The sequence below is a fragment of the Zalophus californianus genome, chromosome 1 (assembly GCF_009762305.2).
Source record: "Zalophus californianus isolate mZalCal1 chromosome 1, mZalCal1.pri.v2, whole genome shotgun sequence".
In the NCBI taxonomy this organism is placed as follows: Eukaryota; Metazoa; Chordata; class Mammalia; order Carnivora; family Otariidae; genus Zalophus; species Zalophus californianus.
This window is the reverse complement of record NC_045595.1, coordinates 134,555,232-134,581,055: the sequence shown is the minus strand read 5'-3', so window position 1 is coordinate 134,581,055 and position 25,824 is coordinate 134,555,232. Positions and strand designations below refer to the sequence as shown.

At 41.3% G+C, this 25,824-nt stretch overlaps 1 protein-coding gene across 4 annotated transcripts in view; it reads right to left on the bottom strand.

Annotated features, from left to right (window-relative positions):
• The window catches only part of YEATS2 (YEATS domain containing 2), a 108,446-nt gene that overhangs the window by 9,998 nt on the left and 72,624 nt on the right, over window positions 1-25,824 (bottom strand). For all 4 annotated transcript variants that reach the window (XM_027583071.1, XM_027583072.1, XM_027583073.1 and 1 more), the window contains 8 exons: window positions 23,640-23,801; window positions 21,861-21,994; window positions 20,701-20,859; window positions 13,511-13,687; window positions 11,209-11,392; window positions 6,012-6,140; window positions 5,448-5,546; window positions 800-902 (listed from right to left, as the gene is read on the bottom strand). In XM_027583071.1, coding sequence (XP_027438872.1) covers window positions 800-902; window positions 5,448-5,546; window positions 6,012-6,140; window positions 11,209-11,392; window positions 13,511-13,687; window positions 20,701-20,859; window positions 21,861-21,994; window positions 23,640-23,801 — 1,147 coding nt within the window. The remainder of the gene's footprint in view (window positions 1-799; window positions 903-5,447; window positions 5,547-6,011; window positions 6,141-11,208; window positions 11,393-13,510; window positions 13,688-20,700; window positions 20,860-21,860; window positions 21,995-23,639; window positions 23,802-25,824) is intronic.

Genomic DNA, 25,824 nt, shown 5'->3' with positions numbered 1-25,824 from the left:
TGTATACATTCCCTTCTTTCCAAGGGAATTAAAATTAACCAATTATATTGGCATGTCTTTCCTTCCACAGATAGCCTTCTAAATATAAACTAGATGAGACCCCAGGAATGGCAAATTATGCAAATATCACATTTCATCTATATTTTAAAATTAAATAGTCACATATCTTTTTGCAGTTGATTGCCACTAGGGCAGAATATTTCTATATACAAATGCCTATTCTTAGGATTATTACAGCTCATGCTGTCACCAATCATGTCAAAGTGGCTAAGTTTCCACTGTTCCCAATAATCTGACATACTTCAAAATACATGGTCAGAGGTGGGTTCCCAATTTGGAAATTAGAAAACCTCATGAAGTATTTTTAGAAGAATAAGTGTGTAGAGCCCATGAAAAGGCAGCTGTTTATGATTAGGCAGGTGTGTGAATACTCACGTGTAAAATGTATACACACCTGAGAATTACACCACGAGAAATTTCATGCCCAAGGATTCAGCAAAGAAAGTACATGCTGTCAAGCTCTGCTGGAGGGAGATCTGTACCACCCAAGGCTCTAGAGGCGACAAGTCCAGGGCCACCCAGAGGTGATACTGATGTGTTACATGAAGACTCCCCAGCTGTGCATCAAGTGCTAACACCTGCTCACTGCACGTGGGCAGAAGGTTTCCACCCACCAAGTGGCTTACATCTATACACACACAACTCTACACATACTAAGCTGTCACAGGTACGGGTTTTAAAAAAGTACCATATAAAACACCAAACGCACAACTCCCTTAGAAAGGACTGAAACAATTACTTAATGACATAGTTTCCCAGCTCAGAACTTTCTTCTGTTTTCACTGCTGTCTGACCCTCCTGAGACAGGCAGCCTGGCCCAGGCGCTTCTGGTTCAGTCTTTACTACAAGGGAAGAGCAACAAAAAGAGAGCTGTCAGCCTTCAATGATGGAAGGACACGTGAGGCAGAAACAAAAGCTCTTCCACTGAGACTCAGTGAGGACACTGCCACACCAGCTGCTGTAGGGACACAGCCAGGGGACTGAGATGGCACCCAGAGTCATGGGATCAGCAGACAAGGGAGGAACTGTTACCCTGGGTCTCGGGGAGCAACTCCAAGCTCATGACAAGGTGGGGCAATAAAGTGGCTTTTTACATATTTCTTACAGGGCCAACCACACTGCTATGCAATATCCCCCTCACTCGTGCGCACACACGCGCGCGCGCACGCACACACACACACACACACACACACACGCACACTGCCTCATTAAAATACAATGCTGGCCTGTTCTAAGTTCTAGTATCCTTTTGGATATCATCTCTCCAGCTAAGATTATCAACTTTCAGCATTATCTTAGTGTTCTGAGACATAAGGCAGAAAGCAAAAATCAGATCTGCTGTGCTTGGAAACAGCCAAGCCAAGCACAGTAGGCTTTAATCTTACCAAATCTACTGATGGAAGATAGCAGTGTCTCAGGTGCATGTGCCTCCCTGTACTTCTGCAGTCTTCTTGGATCTTTTGATCCATGACCACACACTTTCTGCTTCTGCATTAGCTTCTTTGCCTTCGATCTCTTCCCCTTACAACTCACCTTGCACATCAGCACCAGAAAATTTTCCTAAGTGACCTTTTTCGTGTCATTTCCGTAGTCAACATCCTTAGTACTTTCCTATATAACAAGGGTCTACAAATGAGATCTACTCATACATCTCTCCCTTTTACTGATGCATAACTTGCATAAATGCACAAATGTCAGGTGTATGGTTCAACTGCCTATGTATATGCCCATGTACATCATTCCAGTCTAGATATAGAGTATTTTGGGGCACATGGTGCAGATCTTGATCTTGGGGTCATGCCACAAGGGGTACAGAGATTACTCAAATAAAACACACACACACACACACACACATAATGGAGTATTCCTAGTCCTCAACGAGGCTCCCTATGCTTTTGGCAGTTCCTGTCTGCCAAAGGTAACCACCTTTTACCCACTTTGAATTTCACATAACTGGAATCATTCTGTACATAATCCTTTGCATCAGCATCTTTTTAGCTATTAAAAATAACAATGCAATGGACATTCTTGCATATGTCTTTTGGTGGATGGACATATGTGTGCATTTCCTGGAAGTGTATTTCCTGGAACATAGGGTGGATGTATGTTTAGCTTTATTAGACAATGCCAAACTGCTTTATTACATCAATTTACACTTCCACCAGCAGTGCATGCGAGTTCCAGCTGCTTCGCATCCTTGACAAAACTTGGTATGGCCAGTGTTTTAAATTTTGGTGATCTAACAGCATCTCACTATGGCTTTAATGTGCATTTCCTTGATAACTAATGAGCTTGCACAACTTTTCACATCTTTATGAGCTATCTGGATAACCTCTTCTGTGCAGTTTCTGTTCACATTTTTTTGCTCTTAAAACATCTGTGCCCCAAATCATGAAGATATTATCTTCTCTGATAGAAAGTTTTACTGTTTTACCTTTCACACATAATCCAACTCAAATTAATTTTTGTTTATGGTGTAAGGTTCACTGTTTTCCCAAATGGATATACCTAATTAACCCAGCACTACTTATGGAAAAAGACTTCCTTTTCCCTACTGAATGTCATAAATCTAGGGACCATAAACGTGTGAGTCTATTTCGGGGCTTTCTTTTCTAGTCCATTATTCTGTCTACCCTTGAATAAGAACACTATCTCAATACTGTAGCACTACAGTATGTATATCTGGTGGTCCAAGTGCCCTACCATTTTGTTCTTCAAAACTGCCTCAGCTATTTTGGGCCTTTGCATTTCCCCATACATTTTAGACTTAGCCTGTCCATTTCTACATACACACAAAACAACACTACAGGCATTTTGGCTGGGACTATATTGATTCTGTATGTCATTTTTTGGGAGAGAGCTGATAACACATCAGGTCTTTCTGTATATTAATATAATTTCTTATTTATAAAAATTACAGTTGAGCCTTGAACAACTCGGAGGGTTAGGGGTGCCAAATCTCTGCAGTTGAAACCCATGCATAACTTCTGATTCCCCAAAAACTTAACTATGAATAGTGTACTACTGATTGGAAGCCTTACTGATAACATAAATGGTTGATTAACACACATTTCATACATTGTATTATATACTGTATTCTTACAATAAAGTTAGAGAAAAGAAAATATTAAGAAAATCATAAAGTAGAGGAAATACATTTACAGTACTGTACTGTATTGAAACAAATCTGTGTATAAGTGGACCTGCACAGTTCAAACCTGCGTTGTTTAAGGGTCAACTGTATTTAAAACAATAAGGTATATCCTCCCATTTATTTAGGTCTTTTCCCTTTCTCTCAGAACTATTTAGTAGGTTGTTAGCACTTAATTTCCATATAAACTTAATTTTTTACATGTCTATATTGACTTGTATTGAATGACCCTGCTGATTTAATTTCACTGTTAGCAATATATATCCTCCCAATCCCTAGTAATTCCAAGACTTCAAGAAACAGAAGGAAGTCCTTAGAAAAAGTTCAGAAACTCCAGTTCTATAGGTACAAGTGTACTCACATTAATCTGGCCCTCCAACAACTATGGAATTATAGAATTAGCATTTTCAGGTTGACACAGCTATTCTACTATAGAAATGACAACATATGTTCTCAAAGACTTGTACCTACAGCCCCAGACTGGAAACAACCCTAATGTCCACTAATAGGAGAAATGATAAACAAATTATGGTGTATTCCCTACAATGTGGAATACTATTCAGGTACAATATGTATGAATCTCAAAAACATTATGGTAAATAAATACAACCAGACATAAAAAAATGCATGTGCTTCCACTCATATAAAGTTAAAAAAAATAGACGTAACTGATCTACTGTAAGGGAAATCAGAACAGTGGTTGCCTATGGGGGTTGGGAACTGACAGGAAGGGGCACAAGGTGATGAAAATTTCTGTATCTTGAATGGAAAATGGGTTACATGGGTTTATAACAAAGTTCATCAAATGGTATGCTTAGTACCTTTGCATTTCAATATACAAGATTTTATCACAATTAAAGTACAGAGATGCTCTGACCCCAGTCCAAAATGAACTGAATCCGAATCCGCATGAGGAAGGCCTATGAAATGGATCCACTATTGAGGAGAAATGCTGGTCCAGGCTAATACAAGTTCTTTTATCAGCTACCTTCTGATCAGGGGTTGGCAAACTTTTCTTATAAAGGACCAATCAGTGATCTCGACTGGAACTTATCAACTTCGACTTGGCAGAGCACCCACAGATCATATGTAAATAAATGGGAATGGCTGGATGCCAACTAATTTTATTTAAAAAACAGGCAGGGGACTGTAATCAGCAAACCCATTTTAGTTGGTCACGCCTTAAGTTACAAATCCACCTTTTCTCAAGACTGGTGTGAAAGATCTGGCATGTCTGAAAAGCAGACTACTTCAAATTTTGACTGCACTGCTTTTTAACTTTCAAGATTTAGGAAGTAGATACTTCATATCTCCAAACTTCAGTTTCCTCATCTGCAAAATGGGCATAATAGCTATCTGGAAGTCCTATGATAATTGTGATCTATATAAAGCAGCTAGCCTGGTGCCTGGTACACCCAAGGCTCTTAGCACATGGTAGCTCTCAGTATTCTAGATGTTACAGACATCAAAGTGTGCTGCTTTAACCCACCACACTATCTCAATCTACTCAGTGGGTCAGAAATGTCCCCCTTGTCAGCCTGCCAAAACCTGGCCCTACCTGAAGCTCCTTTACCACAACTATACACCCCAGATGAGTCTCCCTAATTGGTTTACTTCCCCAAACAAGCCCTCTGAGTCTTTGTCTCTACCGCTCCCTCAAAATGCTTCACTCAAGTCCAGGTTATAATCCATATTCCACAGAAATTCCTACCCCCTCCACACCCCCACCAACCCTGAGCAGACATCCTAGACTGAAATATTGTAGCATTTACTTTCCAGATCACTTATCCTGCATTTATCAATCACTGCTTACTGTCTACTACTACTCTCTTCAACCTGATTTGAAGTTTTCTTTTAAAGATTTTATTTATTTATTTGACAGAGAGAGACACAGCGAGAGAGGGAACACAAGCAGGGGGGAGTGGGAGAGGGAGAAGCAGGCCTCCCCCTGAGCAGGGAGCCCGATGTGGGGCTCGATCCCAGGACCGCAAAATCATGACCTGAACTGAAGGCAGACGCGTAACAACTGAGCCACACAGGTGCCCCTGATTTTGTAAGTTCTTAAAGTGCAGATGATGCTTTACCCATCTCTGTTTCCCTCAGTGTCAGGTCTATTATATAAACACTTGTTAAGTATTTCTGATGTGACTCAGAGAGGCTGAAATTCAAGGCACCCAGACTACAATAATGTCTTACACAAAACTTCCAGGCAAAAATACCATGAGAAACTACTTACCTTTTGTAACAGCTGCTGGAGCAGAGCTGGGGATAATCGGAGTTGGGGCAGCTACAGGCAGAATGGCAGGTGATTTGTTGGCAGAAAATGACTGAACCACTAACAGGTTTAAAAAAAAAAAGGAGAGGACGTAAGAAATAGAGAAATTATTACTCCCAGGTGATGGCCTCATTTTAGACGAATGGCACAAAAACAATTTCAGTACAACATTCAAAAGGTCCTCACTTAATATAGTGATTTGACAAGGTTGGCTGTTTACTAACAGGACCAGGGTACCTGAGCTATGATCTTCAGCTGTGGAAATGGGGGCTTGTCACTAAGAAAAATCCAATTAGCCTGGCACTCTCATAAACACTTAAAATGCTCCCCCTCTACTCAACTTTAGAAATGGGGAGCTATTTAGAAACAAATGGGTCATCTGGGGTTCATGTTCAGTGCGACAGTCGGTGCTCCAGAGTTCAAAATGCCAAGGAGAGCAGATGGCCAAGGGGCAAGGCGGCACGGGGAGGGGCCACAGGCAGAATGGGGACACGCGGCCCGCACGCCCCAAGGGGACCGACTCACCTTTATTCACAGGCATCAGGATAGTCTGTACACCTCCGGATGTATTTACACCGAGTGGCTTGAGCTGGCTGGGGATCGTCAGGACAGCCTGCTGGGGAGTGGATTGACTGGAGTGAATCTTTAGCAATCCTAAAACAAGTTGGAAGATAAGGCCAAGCTGAAGATCAGATGTTTCCTTAAAGTCCTGCCCTCTTGAGCATTCACATTTTCTCACAGGAGGAAGGTATTAGGACATTTCCCCTTTGATAAACAGAGCGGGAAGCATGAGACAATGGATGTGGCAGATTTCACAATGAAACAATGATGTGACAGTGAGGACTGAGTTTTGCCCCGCAATCATAAAGTAATAGAGAAATTTTTGGAAAAACAGAATAGAAAAAAAAAGAAAAAAAGAAAAAGTCACCCAGAGTCCAACGGTGGAGACAACAATATTAACATTTTAAGATAGTTCTTTTCCATGTCTGTTTTCTACGACAATTTCTTTGTTCTGTATCCAGCTGTGATAGGCACAAATTGGATGTACAATTTTATATTCTGATTTGGAGAACTGTCATTTTCCTACTTAAAAACCTTCTCTGGCTCCTGGCTGCCTAGAGAATGTTTCCAAAATTAGTTTCAGAGTATTCAGAATCCACTTTAATCTGGTCCCAGTTTATCTGTGGACCGCTCACACCATCCCTATAGATCGAATACTTTGAAAATGTGTGTACTTGCCACACCTTCTAATTTCTACCTCTGTGCAGCTGTTATTTTCCAAACATCAGACATTCTCCACTCATTATTTTTTTTTAAAGTAAACCCTACCCACAATGTGGGGCTCAAACTCAAGACCCCAAGATCAAGAGTAGCATGCTCAACTGACTGAGCCAGCCAGATGCGCCCCCCCTTACCATTCTAGAAAGGGTCATTCTCTCCCATTTTCCTTTAGGGGTAACTTCCATACTCCCATTTCCCTTACACAACTACTGGAGGCATTCAGAGGGCCGGTAAAAAACGACAAAGGGCTTTTATCATGAAACAGCACATAAAACACAACATAAATACATGCTGTCATATAACGACTACTTAGAAACAGCATTTGAGGGGCGCCTGGGTGGCTGGTTCAGTTAAGCATCGGACTCTTGATTTTGGCTCCAGTCATGATCTCAGGGTGGTGAGGTCGAGCTCTGCGCTCAGCCGGGAGCCTGCTTAAGATCTGCCCCGCGCCCCCCAACCGCTCACATGTGCACTTTCTCTCTAAAAAAAAAAAAAGCCACACAGGATTGGAGACTCAAGATACTTTAAGGCAATGGAAAACAGCAGGTATGAGTAAAAGGAAAGGAATCATCTTACAAACTTTCTGAAACAAAGCCTTAAATAAAAAAGAAAATCTTTCTTTGGAATAGATGTGTGTCAAATCAGTCAGTCAGGTGGTAAGTTCTTACTGAGATGTGCCCTCACAGACAACAATGACCTGGTATTTCATATTTTAAAAATCCTTATTTTTATCAAAATATAACATGCTTATCAGTTGAAAAGTAAAAAAGTGCTAAAAAGGCTTTTATTTATTTTTTTTAAAGATTTTATTTATTTATTCATGAAAGACAGAGAGAGAGAGAGAGAGAGAGAGAGAGAGGCAGAGGGAGAAACAAGCTCCCAAGGAGCAGGGAGCCCGATGCGGGACTCGATCCCAGGACCCTGGGATCATGACCTGAGCCAAAGGCAGACGCTTAACCATCTGAGCCACCCAGGCGCCTTAAAAAGGCTTTTAATTAAATACAGCCATTCTTTCCTCCACCTCCCTGCCCTCATGTAGTTCCTCAGCAGCGTCCACTTTCAACCCTTTTGGCTCTTTCTTTTAATACTTATCTCAGTAACTTTAAAAGACTGTGTCTACTGTAGGCCTTGATTCTGATACAACATTTGATGGTACACACGGACTTGCTATTAGGATAGATATAGGTATTTTAAAGCCACCAGTACAGTTCTCTACTGATCCAAAGAACACCATGACACTGAGATTCCATTTTGTTCTCTGGAGATAACAGTTCCTCTTTTTTCAGTTTAGTTCTCCTTCAACATCTTACCAAGTCTCCCTACTTCCTTCAGACATGGCTATAACCACCCCCCCTTTATATAATTCTCCCTGTGGTCAGCTCTCCTAGATAACTTCTAGTTCCACTCCGTCTGAGATAACTTTCCCCAGCTCTCTGATCTGCTCCACTCTGTCTTTGGCTGCCATCCTGGGACACCCTTCACCATGACCCTGGGAATTCCCTTTGCCTTCCTTCTATGTTGGATCCCATTTCTTCCTCTTTCTTGCTCTACACCTCTTCACTCTTGTAAAAAATATATATATTTTAGGGCGCCTGGGTGGCTCAGATGGTTAAGCATCTGCCTTCAGCTCAGGTCATGATCCCAGGGTCCTGGGATCAAGTCCCGCACCAGGCTCCCTGCTCCTTGGGAGCCTGCTTCTCCCTCTGCTTTTCTCTCTTTCTCCCTCTGTCTCTCATGAATAAATAAAATCTTAAAAAAATATATATATATATTTTAGTAATGTCTCAAGACAGGGAGCATAGGAAATAGAACTTTGCCTGTCAGAATATATTTCTACCCTCACTCTCAGGGATGATCTGGCTGACGACAGAATTCTTGACTGGAAGTCATTTTCCCCTAGAATTTTGAAGAGTAGGATCATAGCTTCCAGCACTGCTGAGAAGCCCAATAATAATGTAATTTCTGAACTTTCCTGTTTCTTCTTCTGACGGCCTGTAAGATCTTCTCCTTGTCCCTGGTGTTCTGATTTCATGAACAAACTGTGCCTCCGTGTGAGCCGTCTTTCATTTGCTGTACCACACACTGTGTCTTTTGAGCTTGGAAGTCTGTCCCTTCAATTCTGAGATAAATTGTTTCCTCTCTTGGATCACTTCCTTCCCACTATCTTCTGTTTTCTTTCTGGTACTTCTTTTAGTCTGATGTTGCCAGGACACCCTGATACACTACTGAATTTTCTTTCTTAGTGTCTAACTTCTTGGTCTGCTCTCTGCTTCCACCTGTGCCCCATAGTTTAGTCTAAATGCTACAGCCAGTGATCCTGTTGAAAGGTAAGGCAATCATGTTACGCCTTAGTTTTAAATCCTCCAATGGCTTCCCTTGGAGTAAAAGTCAAAGTTCTTAACATGACCTACAAAGGGCCTATGTGATCTGGCCCCCATCACTCTGACTTTATGTCCCAATACTCCTTCCCCTGCTCACCCTGCTCCAGTCACAACAGTGACCTTGTTCAAAATACTCCAAAACGCACACAATTTAATTAAAAAATTAATTACCGCAGTAAAAATAGAGTCAACATATACATGAAAAATTAACGGGCAGCAGCAAATAGTTTGGTTTGTCTATGAAAACATTATATGCAGAATGTTTCATCAGCAGCATCTCAGGAAACAAGAACTTAAAGCCAGGAGACTTCATTTACTTCATGTTAAAAACTTAATTAGAAAAGGGGAAGTCAGGGGTATCTGGGTGGCTCAGTTGGTTAAGCATCTGACTCTTGACTTCGGCTCAGGTCGTATCTACGGTGGTAGGATCAAGCCCACACTGGGGCTCTGCGCTCAATGGGGAATCTGCTGGAGATTGTTTCTCTCCCTCTCCCACTGCCCCTCCCCCAGCCCCCGCTTGAGCTCTCTCTAAAAAAAGAAAAGGAGACGGCATTTATTTCTCATAAAGTAATCCTCTGTTTCTACAATTTCTACCCCAGTCCCAACACAGTGCCTGAGAACATTCCGTTAGCAGAGAACAGCACTCCCTATACTAGAACTTGGTCAATGGTAACTGGTAGGTAGAAGTCATGGGAAAAACCACCAGCCTTAATCTTTTGGTCTTGAACTACCCAAAAAATAAGACATGGGGGCTTGGAGACACGTATGAAATGTAGTAATAGCAATAAGAATAACAATATCCACAATCTTTTATCCAAAGGTACTAAGGTACGTGTGTGTATGCATGTATTAACGTATGTTTATGTGTGTATACATGTATCTCAGTAATACTCAGCTTCTTCTGTGTATCAGTGCCAGCCGGTAAGCTGGTAACAATCTGCAACAAGGTAATACGGAAGCAAGAGTGTTCAGAAACTTTTCTAACAGTGTGACACTGCTGTGACATTGTTATTGTATTTTACAGGAGTATCTGTCTGTGGTGGATTGCAGAAAAACAAAGCTGATCTTTCAAGTTTGAGAAGCAATGTTGTATATTATATATACTGGCATACTGCCCACTGGCATCTGGGCAGCACAATGTAATCAAGCACATTAGTGTTTTTGTGGCAAAACACAAATATTCATATTTAGTCATATAACAGCTTGTCCAATGGAAGTCAGATTTCACATTAAAGTTAGTTACGCAAACCAAGAAACAAAAAAAAAATCTTTGATTTTCACAGCTTTTTTGGATTTTAGAATTAAAAGAAATGTGGACAAGGATACTAAACATGCTAATAACGGCAGTTATTTATATAACGGCTACTACGTCGGACAGCAGTCTAAGCATTTACATATTGATTCATTTAATCCTCTCAACTGTATGAGGTCCATATTATCATCAAGCTTATTTTACAGCCAAGGAAACTGAAGCAAGTTATTTTAACTAAGGCAATCTGGCTCCAGGATTTGTGCTGTATGTTAACCAAAGAAGTGAAAGGCACACTCTTCTGGGGCCATTTGGTGTGGGCACAAAGATGTCACCCATATTACCAGACCACATGCGTGCCACTCTAACACTACCCAATCTAGTACCTAATGTTAAAAATCACGACTTGGGGTCATCAAGGCCAATTTATATTTTATATACTTTGTTTATGAAAATATGTTTTATAATGTGTTCCATTCAAAACTGATGATTAAAAAAAAGAAAATGGTAATATAAGGAGAGTAAACTCAGTTCTCCACAAAGTTACGTGATGAAAGCAGCTAAAATACTCCACAGAGTTCCAGGTGGTTAAAATTATATCATTTAAAAATTCTTATTCCATTTATAAACCATTTCAGACTAAGGATTTATGTGCCGATTTTAAGAATAAATTATCAAAAAAGCAGCTATATGGAAAATATTGCTGAGTTAATTATTTTTAACAACTTACTATACAAAATATTAAGACCTTCCAAAAATATTCTAGCCCAAAGACAGGAAAGAGAAAGAATGTCCTTCTGATACAACCGACCTGACACGGTGGCTTTCCCGGAGATGGGGTTTGGCGTGGGCACTAGGGACGTGGCGCTGATGACGGAGGGAGCAGTGGCCTTGCAGGCTGCTACAGGGGACTGGCTCACACACACTGCTTGCTGCCCAGAAGTTTTCACAACAGAACCGATAGCAGACGATGAACTGGGAGTTGTTCCTTCCGACTGCTCATCATAGGGCCAAAAACAGAAATTAAGAAGAAAGCAGTTAACTTACTTAGAACAGTGACTGCCATGTAGTATATTCAATAAATATTCTCTATTAGCTATTATTTTTACCTATTAAATGCCATGCCATTTAAAAAGACTGCCTCTCTCATTCAGTGTTTCCTACACTTTCAGAGTTCACAAACCAGAAAAATTTTTCAAGTTTAAAACAAGGAGGTATCAGAGGGTTACCACATTAAAAACAACAACAAAACCCAAAAGCCCTCACCACCTATTTATAAAAGGATATTTCAACACCAAAAAAAGGACATAATCTCAGAATATAAAAGTGAAATAAAATGAGTTTTATTAAGAACTCACTATAATGTTTTAACACCTGTCTCATTCAGCCAACCAACATCTACTACCTGGCAGGCACAGTGTTAAAGGCTAGGGCCCAGAGGTAACAGCCCGCAAGGAGGACAGGGCTACCAAACTGTGATGAGTGCTACAGCAGGCACAGGTACAAGGCACTATTAAGACTGAAAGGAAAATTACTATTTCTGTCTAAGGATGGGGAGGGGAGAGTACTGGGGAAAGCTTCATGTACAAATATGGCACTTTAGGGGAATCTTCAAGATTTAAGACAGGGAAAGGGAGTGACAAAAGAATGTTTCTTGGCAGAAGTTGGCAGAAGACAGTAGGCAGAAAGAGAGGCATGAAAGAACATGATATGTTCAAGGAACTACAAAGTAGAGCGGTATAAATAGGCATATGAAAGGTAGTAGGAGGAGATAAAGCCTGAAAAGCAAGCAAAATCAGCTTCAAAGACCTTAGGGTGCCAAGACAATTCAAGGGGGAAAGAGGCTTCAAATGTTCCTGGACCAACTGGCTATCTACATACAAAAGAGTGAAGTTTGGCCCCTACCTCCCACCATATAATAATTAACTCAAAATGGAGCAAAGATCTACCTGTAAGAGCTAAAACTATAAAACTCTTAGAAGAAAATACTGGCTTAAATTTTGTAATTTTGGATTAGGCAATGGTTTCTTAGCTATATCAAAAGCATAAGCAATAAGAGAAAAATAAGCTGGACTTCGTCAAAACTAAAAAATTTTATGGTTTTCAGAGTACCTTCAAGAAAGTGAATAGATAGCCCACAGAGTGGGAGAAAATTTTTGCAAATCTCATAAGAGATTCATATCTAGAATATCTAAAGAACACTTAAAACTCAGTAATAAAAAAGAATAATCCAACTAAATAATGGGCAGAGGATCTGAAGAGACATTTTTCCCAAAAAGATACAGAAATGGACAATAAGTACATAAAAAGATGCTCAATATCATTAGCTAACAGGGAAATGCAAATCAAAACCACAATGAGATACCATTTCACACCCGCTAGAATGGGTTAACAACAACAACCAAAAGGACAAGAACAAGCATTAGCGAGGATATGGAAAAACTGGAGCCCTCATACACTGCTGGTAGGAGTCTAAAATGGTGCAGATGTCTGGGAAAACTGTTTGGCAGTTCCTCAAAATGTTAAAGAGTTTACGATATGATCCAGGAATCCCTTTCCTACGTATATAGCCAAAAAAACCAAAAACATATGATTATACAAAAACTTAAACGTAAACATTCACAGCAGCATTACTCATTATAGTAAAAATGTAGAAACCATCCAAATGTCCGTCAACTAATAAATACAACAACAAAACTTGGTATGGCCATAAAATTGGATATTGACCACTCAGCTATAAAGAAGTACTGATACATGGCAGTACAACACGGATGAACCCTGAAAATGTAAGAAACCAGACCCAAGAAAGATTAGTGGTTGTCTAGTACTGGGGGGGGGGGGGGCAAAGGGGAGGAGGGAACAGGGAGTGACTGCTACTGGGTATGGAGTGATTTTAATCACTTTAGGAGTGATTAAACATTCTAAAACAGATAGTGGTGATGAGTGCACAACCTTGAGAATATAATAAAAACCAGAGAACTGTACACTTGAAAATGGAGAATTTCATGGCATGTGAACTGTATTTCAAATGACCCAGTGGTATACCTGCTAAATATCTTATATTTTTACTACTTTGTTTCATTATGGTTTTCTACTGTCATGCTAATCCTCACCGGCTGGGCAGGACCGTTTGCTGAGAGCGCCACAGCTGGGGAACTGGCAGTTGTGATAACCCCTCCTGCCACTCTCAGCATTGTGGTTCCAGGCTTTGAGAGTTGTGAGGTGGCTGGCACAGACTTCAGTGTGCTATCAGATATTTTCATTAGCGATGCTTGTCCCCCAGGGGCTGCCTGCAGAAACAAAATGGGTTGAAGTAATAATGTTGCCCTGGTTCACAGGCACAATTTATTCCTTACCTACACAGGGCCCAAGAATTAGAGCAGAGCCAAGAAAGTCTTGCTAATCAAAAACATATGAGGTGTTTGTGCACCTTTCCAATAAGCTCTCAAGTTTGACTTTTTATGTACAGATGTTCCTTTACCCCTAATGTAGAACAAGTAAATGAATGCATCTGCAAGCCACTATTTGGCAGCAGTGACTTCAAAGATACCAGGTCATGTGTTATCAAAATAAGTGAGTCCAAAACACTCTTAAATGTACACGTAATCTTTAAACATGAAAATCTAAACAAGATGGGCCAGATTTAAATGGGTACATTAAGTGCTCTAGGCTAGTACAGGCTGAGCATTTCACTACCATTCAACAAATTATAGTTTTAGTGGGTAAATCAAGGCTCAGCAAATTTTTCCTGAAAATGGTATAAGCATGTACAGCATTGCAGGCCATATGGTCTTTGTTTCAACTCCTCAGCTCTATGTTATAGATGAAATGGGGGTGGCTGTGTGCCAATAAATTATTATTCATAAAAACAGGGAGCCTTGGGCATAGTGTGCAGACCCCAGGCCCAAATAACTGCTTAGTGCCCAAATTAATACACTCCACAAGCAGATACCATTCTTCAGTCCCCGAGGAGTTACTTTGTGTCAGGAATAGCAGAAAGCATTTTTACATACCTTATGTCATTCAATCTTTTCATAAACCTTATAGGGTAGATTTTAGTTTCATTTTACAGAGGAAGAGATTAAGCTCAGTAATTTTACGAGGGTCACACAGTAACTGGAGGGGTCATGATTACAATCCAGAAGTAGCAGGGGTGCGTGGGTGGCTCAGTCGGTTAAGCGGCTGCCTTCAGGTCAGGTCATGATCCCAGAGTCTTGGGATCGAGCCCCACGTCAGGTTCCCTGCTCAGTGGAGAGCCTGCTTCTCCCTCTCCCTCTGCCTGCCTCCCTGCCTGCCTCTCTGCCTACTTGTGCACTCTCTGTCAAATAAATAAATAAAACCTTTAAAAAAAAATGACGTAAAAAAGAATCCAGAAGTAGCAGCCATGGCATAATTTGCATTGGAGTCTAATGCAAATTAAAACCACAATGAGGGGGCGCCTGGGTGGCTCAGTCACCTTTGGCTCAGGTCACAATCCCAGTGTCCTGGGTTCGAGCCCCGCATCGGGTTCCCTGATCCGCGGGGAGCCTGCTTCTCCCTCTCCCACTCCCCCAGCTTGTGTTCCCTCTCTCGCTGTGTCTCTGTCAAATAAATAAATAAAAATCTTTAAAAAAAATTTTTAGGGGCGCCTGGATGGCTTAGTCGTTGGGGAGTCTGCTTCAGCTCATGATCCCAGGGCCCTGGGATCGAGCCCTCCATCGGGCTCCCTGCTCAGCGGGAAGCCTGCTTCTCCCTCTCCCTCTCCCACTCCCCCTGCTTGTGTTCCCTCTCTCGCTGTGTCTCTGTCAATAAATAAAATCTTAAAAAAAAAAAAGTTAAAAAGTTAAAAAAAAAAAACCACAATGAGATATCACTTCATATTCACAAAAATGGCTAAAAATAAAAGGAAGACCTTAGTCCTCCATGTTGATGAGGATGCAGGACAACTGGAACTCTCTCATTATTTATGGGAGAGTCAAACGGTACAACCACTTTGCAACCAATTTGTCAGTTTCTTATAAACTTTCTTAGACACATATACTTACCCTAGGACCTACCTCTTTTACTGTACAAGAGATCTATACAAGAATGTTCATATCAGTATGGTTCATAATCAAAAACTAGAAATAATCCAAATGTCCATAAACAGGAGAATAAAAATCATACAACAAAATACTACATGAGAATAAACTACTGACACACATATGGATAAATCTCAGAAACATGCTGGAACAACAGAAGCTAGACATGAAAGACTACATACTATATAATTTTATTGACATGAAGGTCAGGAACAGACAGAAATTAGCTCATCTATGGTGACAGAAATAGAAAAATGATGACTGAAAGGGAAATGAGGGTACGTTTTAGAGTGATGGAAATGTTCTGTATCTTGATTGGGATAGTGCTTGCATGAGTTTACACATTGGTCAACACTCACTGAACAGTACACTTATGATCTAGATGTGCATTGCTTTATGTAAATGTTACTTTTTTTTTTTTAAAGGCTAGTTTTGGGTTTCCTTTTTTTTAAGTTCAATTAATTAACAATATAGTGTATTACTAGTTTTAGAGGTAGAGTTCAGTGATTCATCAGTTGCATACAACACCCAGTGCTCATTCCATCACGTGCCCTCCTTCATGCCCACCACCCAGTCACCCCATCCCCCCCACCTCCCCTCCAGCAAGCCTGTTTCTTTCCTCTGCTTAAGAAGTCTCTTATGGTTTGTCTCCCTCTCTGGTTTCATCTTGTTTTATTCCTCCCAGGTTTTTTTTTTTTTTTTTTAACTAACCAGAATCATGCTGTATGTGTTGTTCATGTGCTTTTTGAAGATGTTCTCAGCCTAGCACACTCCTTTTATCCATTCTATATTCCACAGAAATAGATGTTTGGGTTGCTTCATTCTGCTGTTATAATTATTCCCACTTTTGTACACAAACTTGGGCACAGAGGCTGAAATTTGAGGGGATCAGTGTCAATCTGAGCCCTTGGCAATCTGAGGTGAAGGCATGTTGACTTGGCATTTAGCAGGTGGCAGGCCGTGCACGCTGACTCTAGCAGGAGGGCTGCTGGACCGTGAATTTGGGACCCACAGGCCGATGGCATCATGTGTGACAGGGACGTGGCTGGTTTTGCTTTTAATTTTTGTTTTTCTGGGAAACTTGATCTCTCCCTCTATTCTAAACGAAAGCCTTGCTGGATAGAGTATTCTTGGCTGTAGATTTTTTCCTTTTAGCAGTTGGAATCTATCATGCCACTTTCTTCTGGCCTGCAGAGGTTCTGCTGAAAAACCCACTGATAGCCGTATGGGGTTTCCCTTGTATGTACCTGCTTTCCTTTCTCTTACTACTTTTAAAATTCTCTCTTTATCACTACTTTTGGCCATCTTATTTACTTTGTGTCTTGGTGCAGACCTCTTTGGGTTGGTTGTGTTGGGGGCTCTCTGTGCTTCCTGGGTCTGGATTTCTCTTTCCTTCCCCAGATTCAGGAAGCTTTCAGCTATTATTTCTTCAGACAAATCTTCTGCCCCCTCTCCTCACTCTTCTCCTTCTGGATCCCTATCATGTGACTGTTATGCCTGACAGCATTGCTCAGTTCCCTGGATCTATTTTCCTTTCTTTTTTTTTAAAAAGATTTTATTTATTTATTCATGAAAGACAGAGAGAGAGAGGCAGAGGGAGAAGCAGGCTCCCAAGGAGCAGGGAGCCTGATGCGGAACTCGATCCCAGGACCCCAGGATCATGACCTGAGCTGAAGGCAGACGCTCAACCATCTGAGCCACCCAGGCACCTCGGGTCTATTTTCATTTTGTGTATTTTTCCCCCCCTCTCATCTGCTCGGCTTGATTGCTTTCCATGACTCTGTCCTCCAGGTGGCTGGTCCTTTCTTCTACTTCCTCTTGCTTGCTATTTATTCTAGATGGTCTATTTTTATTTCCACTTAGTGAGTCCAATAGCTCTAACTGGTTCTTTTTTATGTCTTCTAGCTCTTGGTGGAGGGTCTCATGGAGGTCCTGCAGTCCTTCCTCAATTCTAGCGAGCATCTTTATTGAGCGTTACTTTAAATTCGCTATCAGACATATTACTTATCTCCGTTTCGCTTAAGTCTCCTGCTCTGATTTTGTCCTGTTCTTTGATCTGGGACATATTCCTCTGTCTCCTCATTCTGTCTCTTGCGTTGTCTGTTTTTCTGTGTTAGGAAAGTCAGCTGTGTCTCCTGCACTTGAAAGTAGTGGCTCTATGAAGAAGAGGTTCTGCAGTGCAATGTCTGCTCCCCAGAACCTGGTGCTTCAGGGGGTGTCTCCTATGTGTGTTGCTCCAGGGGTGTCCTACCTTGTGGCTGGGATGTGTTTGCCTTCAGTCCTGTTGTCTGCGATGGCTCCCTGCCTGTTGTGGGCAGAGTCTGGTGCCCGTGGTGTTAGTGGGCTGCTCCGGGGCTGCCTTGGGCTTGAGCTGAGTCAGACCAGGCATTTGCCAGAGATGCAGTAGCACCAAACTGCAGGCACTGTCCCTGTGTCATCCCCCGGAGAAGTTTTTGTTGGTGGGTGGGGCCTGCAGTCAGACCAGCTGCCTGCCCTCAGCCCACTGCTGGCGCCACAGTCAGAGGGATGTGTGGTTATCTTCCCCTCTCCCTGGGGCAGGACTCACTCTGGAGCGGTGCTGACCTTGTCTGGGCCGTGCACACACTGCCAGGCTTGTGGCACCGCTTTGACGGGATCTTGCCAAGAGCGATCAGAGGGGGTGGATCTGCTTCGCTGTGTCCTCTTGTCTATGCCGGGCTGCGGAGAGTCTGTTCTGCCAGTTTTCAGGCTGCTTTTTGGGTTATTTATGCCGACGTGGGTGCTCTCTAGGCGCCACGCGGCAAGAGGTCAGCCCCGGGACGTCCTACTCTGCCACCTTCCCAGCAGCCTCTGTAACTGATACTTATTAAAAAGCAATGGTAACTGTTCTGCTGTGGCCGAACAGGGAGAATGTCGTCACACTGGCTGCAACCATAAGCAGGTAAGAAGAAATAAGCTAGGATTTTAAAGAACTGCCTGAAGAATTTTGGGGCCTCCTATCTGTTTAAATACTAAACACTTCTGACCAAAGGGAAATTAGTACTCAAAGAAACCAAACACCATGAATATGAAAAGATCAATGATCAAGAAAAAAAAGAGAAGATGCATAACTATCATAATCAAGAATGAAAGGGAGGGGGCGCCTGGGTGGCTCAGCTGGTTAAGCATCCGACTCTTGATTTAGCTCAGGTCATGATCTCAGGGTTGTGAGGCTGAGCCCCACAGGGGGCTCCATCCTGGGTGTGGAAGCCTGCTGAAGATTCTCTCTCTCCCTCTGTCTCTCCCTCCCAACCCCCCAACCCCCAGTCAGGCACACTTGCTCTAAAAAAAAAAAAAAAAGAAAGAAAGAAAGAAAAAGAAAAAAATAAACGGGGGCCATCACTAAAGATTTTACAGACATTAAATGGATAATAAAGGAAAATTATGAACAATTTTATTCTAGTAAATTCAACCACTTAGATGAAATGGACACATTCCTTTAAAGGTATAACTTACCAAACCTCCTCAATATAAAACAACTAACCTGAATAGTCCTGTATCTAGTAAATAAACTGAAATCGTAGTTAAAAACCTTCCCAATTAACAAGACTTCGGGCCATTATGGCTTCACTGGTATACTCTAAACAGTTAAGAAACACTACCAATTCTAGATAAAATCTTCACAAAAAAGTGAACAGGAAAGAAAAGTTTCTAACTCATTTTAGGAGGCCAGAAGTACTCTGATAACAAAACCAGACAAGAATTACAAAGAAAACCACTGACCAATAAACCTTACAGAAATTCTAAACAAAATTTTATCAAATGAAACCCAACAATACATTAAAACAGGATAACATGTCAAAACCAAGTGGGTTTTCCAGTACAGGGCTGGTTTAACACTTTTTAAAAACATTTTTTTATGTTTTTTAAGTAATCTCTATGCCCAATGTAGGGCTCGAACTCATGACCCTGAGATCAAGAGTCATATGCTCCATCAACTGAGCCAGCCAGGTACACCTTGGTTTAACATTTTAAAAATTAATGTAATTCACCATGTTAACAAAAAAAATAAAAACCGTATGATCTTCTCAACACAGAAAAAACATTTGACAAAATACCAATATCCACATTCCATGCTTTAAGAAGTACTGATTTATACACAGAGAAAAGGCATTGTTTTTTGATAAATGGTATCATACTGCCTACATCCTTCCATACCTTGTTTGCTTCGCTGGGTAAATTTCTGAGATCTAGCTATAGATTCTCCCACAGGTGATTATGACATCCTTCACCAGCTAAAATTCGCAGTCATTATTCTTTGGCTTATACTAAAGAATGCTGTAGAAACATGTACCAAACCCTCTACAGCATTTACTTTTTACAGCTGGCCCTTGAACAACATGGGGTTTGAGCTTCACAGGTCCACTATGTGGGGTTTTTGTTTGTTGTTTTTTTTTTTTGTTATTTTAAGAAGGCTCCATACCCACCTGGGGCTTGAACTCACAACCCTGATATCAAGAGTCACACACTCTACTGACTGAGCCAGTCAGGTGCCCCTATGGGTTTTTTTTTTTGTTTTTGTTTTTTTTAAATAAATACAGTAATGGTTCTGCAAATATTTTTTTCCTTATGATTTCTTAATAACATTTTCTTTTCTCTAGCTTACTTAACTGTCAGAAGAGAGTATATAATACATACAACGTACAAAATGTGTGTTAATCAACTATGTTTTCAGTAAGGCTCCTGGTCAACAGCAGGCTACTAATAGTGGAGGAAGTCCAGTTATATGTGAATTTTCCACTGTGTGAGAGGCTGGCGCCCCTAACCCAGCATTGTTCAGGGGTCAAGTGTATACGGATACTGTGGCTGTCATCAGCTATTATACTACTCAGAATCTCCTATAAGAAGTTCCTCTAGAGAAATTTTAGAATGAGGTATCAAGAAAATTTTGTTTCTTTCAAGGAAATATTACGTAGGTATTTTTTTTTTTTTGCTTCTCACAAATAGTATGAATTTTATAACTGATCGTGCTTCTGATTTGCTTTGGCAAATATTATTAATTATACAGGACATAACTGTTTGTATATCTAAGAACTCTCTGGCCTTATCTTCTCATTCTACTTATAATTTTCCCAAATCTCAAGATTTTATTCTTATTTTTCTATACTGTTTTATTGTTCATTTTCTCATGCAACCTTAATTTCTTTGTGGAAAGAGATAAGCTGTAAACGTTTAAATAAATGCCATCACCACCCTGTATTTGGAGTATATGTGTGTGTATTTACCTGGGTAAACAAAGTGGTTTTCTGTCCAGAGATGACTTTTAATGTTTGTTGTCCTTGTGCAGAAGATGTGCTGACTCCCAGGGTTCCTTGGACCACTGACCCAGTAGTCAGCTGCTTTCCAGATGTCTGGGGTGATGGCTGACCAACTAAAAATGTACCCTAAGTGAGAAACAAAAAAGACCTACTCAGTAATTTCTTAAGTTCAAATGACTTGCCCTGACTCTTTAAATCACAAGGTACCATGTTACAAGCTATAATGCCCTTCCGTCACTTCTGCAACTCAGCCCAAAGAACTGAAAAGAGCAGCTCTCTGCTCTTGGTGTCACTAGCAATAGCTACCCCACTTCTGAAACTCGGCAGAGTGGTTATGGAGGAGGCCGCTGGAAACTCAAGCTTCACAACCTAGTCCTTAAATCTTAATTATTCAGGCTGGTAACTACCCATCCTTCTCAATACGAATAGCTAGACCAAAATTTCATGACCTTCCTTAGAGAGGAGTCAAGACTTTAAAAGCAGCAAGGGGGGCGGGGTGATGCCTGGGTGGCTCAGTTGGTTACGCGACTGCCTTTGGCTCAGGTCATGATCCTGGAGTCCCGGGATCGAGTCCTGCGTCGGGCTCCCTGCTCAGCAGGGAGCCTGCTTCTCCTTCTGACCGTCCCCCCTCTCCTGTGCTCTCTCTTTCTCAAGTAAATAAATAAAATCTTTTAAAAATAAATAAATAAATAAAAGCAGCAAGGGGAAAGAAGATAGAAACTTGTTCCTAATCATGAATCCAGCCTAATTCAAAATGCCAAAACTTGATAGTATCTCTTTGGTTATTCCCTTCCAAGAGAAAATTTTCAACTGCCTATTAATACTATTCATTGCCTCATGGATTTAGGAGGCAACAGCGTAGCAAAAATTTTTGAGTCAGAAAGCTCTGGGTTTAAATCCAAATTCTAGAACGGGCTTAGCAGAGAGATCTTGGAAAAGTTACTTAAGTCTCTCTACGTCCCCTTCTCTCAAAACCAAAACAAGGCCAAAATAATATAGATTTATAGCGTGGCTAAAATGTTAGTACTGACTCCCGATCCCAGGGTCGTAAAGAAAAATCCACTGTAATTAAAGGCACTGTTAAATAACGAAAGGATTTGGAAGACACCAGTCACAAACGATCAGACCTGAGGAGTCTGCTTCAGGATGTACGATGTGTATGTCAGGTGCTGGGAGACCCCTCCAGGGCCGGCGGGGCTCTGGGTCCCTCCTGTGCCTCCGCCTCCGCCCCCGCCTCCCGCAGCTGAGCCAGACTGGAGGTCTGAAAATACAACGAAATGACAGCAACTTCACAAGAAGTAATAAGAGGCTTACCGGAAAAAACAGATGAGTCCAGAGTGATGTTCCCTTTATAGTAACATTCCTTCCCTTTCCTATGTTCTCCCCCCCTTTCTATGGTAATATACCTATTCTGTGACAAGAGTAAGGGGAATGTCGAGGCGCCTGGGTGGCTCAGTCAGTTAAGGGTCTGCCTTCGGCCCAGGTCATGACCCCGGGTCCTGGGATCGAGGCCCGTGCTGGGCTCCCTGCTCAGCGGGAAGCCTGCTTCTCCCCCTGCCTGCCGCTCCCCCTGCTTGTGTTCTCTAACAAATAAATACATTAAAAAATCTTAAAAAAAAAAAAAAGAGTAAGGGGAATGTCCTAGAATTAAGGACTGAAACTGATTTCCTTTCAACTGAAGGACAGCTGACTAGTTCCGCTCTCAGTACAATGAAGACTTAGCTTTAACAAGAGTTCTGACTTCGTTGTGGGAGACAAGAGTCTGATACTGACATTTTCTAACCAAGTGTTGACTAAAATGTGCTCAGAGAGAGAAGTGCTTCTAAACATTCTGGCATCTCATCCAATTTCAGTGACACTGCTGGAATTTCGTGTAATTTTATAGTACTCTCTTTTCTGTCTCCCTCTGCCCTGGAAAAAACGTGTTTTCCTCATATTGATACTGATTCCAGAGCCCCATTTCCTCCCCGCCCTTTTTAAAATTCTATTTTTAAAGCCTTTGGATCCTCTTTACTTCCCTTTTGGTGACATAATATAAACTAAAACCTGAGTGGCTCTCTGGGTAAATTATAGAATCCTTACATTGTCCTTTTCTTATGTATTTCATTTTTATATACTATTGCTTAGGTAAGAGGGAAAAATGCCAGGGTGAGAGAACAAAAATCACCCATTACAGTCAGTAAACAAAATGGTGACTAGCTCACACGCTACATTTGGCAAGGGTGACTCATTTCTAGTGAACCTAACTGCTATACCAATTATATTTCTGATTCAGAGGGAAATAATTCCTTTTTCCCTTTCCTTTCCAACACTATCCAAATTGTTTTTCTCTGTATGTCAAAGCAAAAGTTTGTAAGTCTAGATAAACCACCTAATTTCCTTGGGGTTTTAAGGCTTATACACTAAGGCTGACCCTGTATTTTTCTTTCCATCTCTAAACCTGGCAAACTTAAGATGCACATCTAAATAACGGCAGGGAGAGACACTTGATTCTACTCCTACTCCTATCCCCTCCAAAATAAATGAACGTAGCCTTCCAGCAACCGTCTCCCCAGGTATGCCCAGCTTTTAGATACCACTGAAAAGAACGTTTTCATTTATAGCTCACACGGACAGCTCTCTCCCAGCACAGCCTCAGTAGCCATCCCTCTCCAGTGTGATTTGTTCCTGACCCCAAACTCTGAGTGGATAAACCCCAAATAATAGTGTCGCCTCCTAGGACTATGATTATTTAAACCCACTTCTAGTTATGTGTATGTTTTAAATCCATGTGGGCAAATACTACCATCATAACACCACACAGAGCTAGGGAAACGTGTCCTGAAACAGGTAAGAGCTGCCCTTCAGGTGGATGAGATGAACATACCCAGAGACCCAAAAACCAAATGATTTAATGACAGACTGACTAGCATTGTTGGTAGCTCGCAGGATGGCTCCTTGAGGGATCAGCAGCAGTTTCCCTTTTCCTGAAGGGTTCTTGCTGTTCGTTGTAAGGTAGAGTTTAGTGCCAGGAGGCAAGTTTGCCAAGTTGGCCAAATTAGTGGCTGGTAGCTGCAATGTTGCCATTACTAAAATGATAAAGGGAAAAAAGAAAAAAATAAAGAGGAAAAACAGTAAGATAAACTGGAACTGAGGGCAATGCTATTGCTAAAATTAAAAACACAGATTAATAAAATATTTATTAAAAAAAAACTTTAGTAAACTCGTTTGTTTTCCTAGATACATAATACTTAAAAGGCTGATATTCTTAAACATCTTGCTAATTAAAAAATAATTTACTATTAGAAGAGCTTGCTATAAATTACAAAGGAATTTATATTTGTACATAAATAGAATGACCATATGCCCCAGTTTGCCCAGAACAGTTCCAGTTTACACCTGTGTCCCATTTTTACACCTACGTCCCAATCATTATGAACAGTGACTCTTTACTCTCAAAAGTACTATGGTTGAGACAATCAAAAAATAATAACCTTATCTATGGATGAATATATATTTCCTCCCGAAATCTGTTTAAAGCCCCTTTAATCAATTTCTAGTAATGAATGAATCTATGGATTTGAAACAAGACTTCCAGCCTCTCTCACTTTCTAAGAACTAAAAAAATACCATAATCAACAACTGGCACGTATACTATGAAATGATCATTCACCTCTTTTTAAAGTCTCACCTATGTCAAAGGGCTTTCGTTTATTCCTTAGAATATACTTCTCAATTGCACATGGCTGTAAACCTCTAAACACGACTCTTCAGTGAAAACTTACACATCAAAATTTCTGCAGTTACTCTGAATTCAAATCTCCATGCAATGAAGCCTACAGAACCATGTGCGTCACCACAGGCAAAGGACTCTCAGAGCCCCCTCCAGCCTGCTGCACAAGTCCTCTTCCTCAGGACCCCTTTACCGTGCAAGCCTGGGGAAGCAAGAACCCTGGAAGCTGCCCCAGAACAGCAGAGACTGAAAACTGAGCACCAGCCCTCTCCACCACTGCCACAACTCATCCCACCTCACACACTGTGAAGCTCAGCAAACCTCTCTGGTCGGTCACCAGCACCTGGAGTCCAGCCCCTCATTGCTCTGCATTCCTGATCTGAACCCACCTCTTCAGCCCTTCCTCCTCCTCCAGCTCCTTCACCGCACCCCCAGGAATTCCTGCTGTGGTCATTACACCCTCTAGAACCTCGACCTGTTGGAACGCTATCTCTTTTTGTGGTAATTAACACTGAGTCCTCTGAAGATATAGGACTTCCCCAGCAGCACCCTTAGCTAAACGCTGTTTTTTGAATCTTACCTCAGTGTCTGAGGGCCAGGACTAGGGGAGGAGCCTTTGTGTTCTCCAGTGCGGCTTTCAGACCATTATCACCCCTCATTCCAGAAGAAAAAAACCTGCTGGCTCCTGGCGGTTCACGCTTGGCTCTACCACCTTATCCCTCACCTCTCTGCTCTCATTTACTGAACTCCCAATCACCTCCCCTCACTTGCTGAAGACTGACTCCCGACTCAGTCTTGCTCTAATGCCAACGATGGTCATCCTCAGTGACAGCACTGTAAGTGACCTGTTTAATTCTCCGGCTTCTCAGGCACTTCATTTTCTAAACTCCAAAGATCACTTCTTCCAAGCCATCTGAGCCCTCTTTTTTTTTTTTAAATTTTATTTAATTATGTTATGTTAATCATCATACATTACATCATTAGTTTTTGATGTGGTGTTCCATGATTCATTGTTTGCATGGACTTTGTCATCGCCAACAATTCATCACCTCTGAAATCTTTATTTTGGACATCCACTACCTTCTTTCTCTTTTTTCTTCTGAATCTATTTTTTATATAAAGTTGATTTTGGTTATTCTTTCAATTTATTATTTGGTTTCTACATTTCCTTTTAAAATTTTTTTATTCAAGTATAATTAACACATAGCATGAGTAGCAGATGTACATTATAATGATTCATCCACTACCTTCTATCCTTCTAACTCACTGCAACAATTCTTTAGCCTCATTAAGACCTTCAAAAATTAGGGCACCTGGGTGGCTCAGTTGGTTAAGCGACTGCCTTCGGCTCAGGTCATGATCCTGGAGTCCCAGGATCG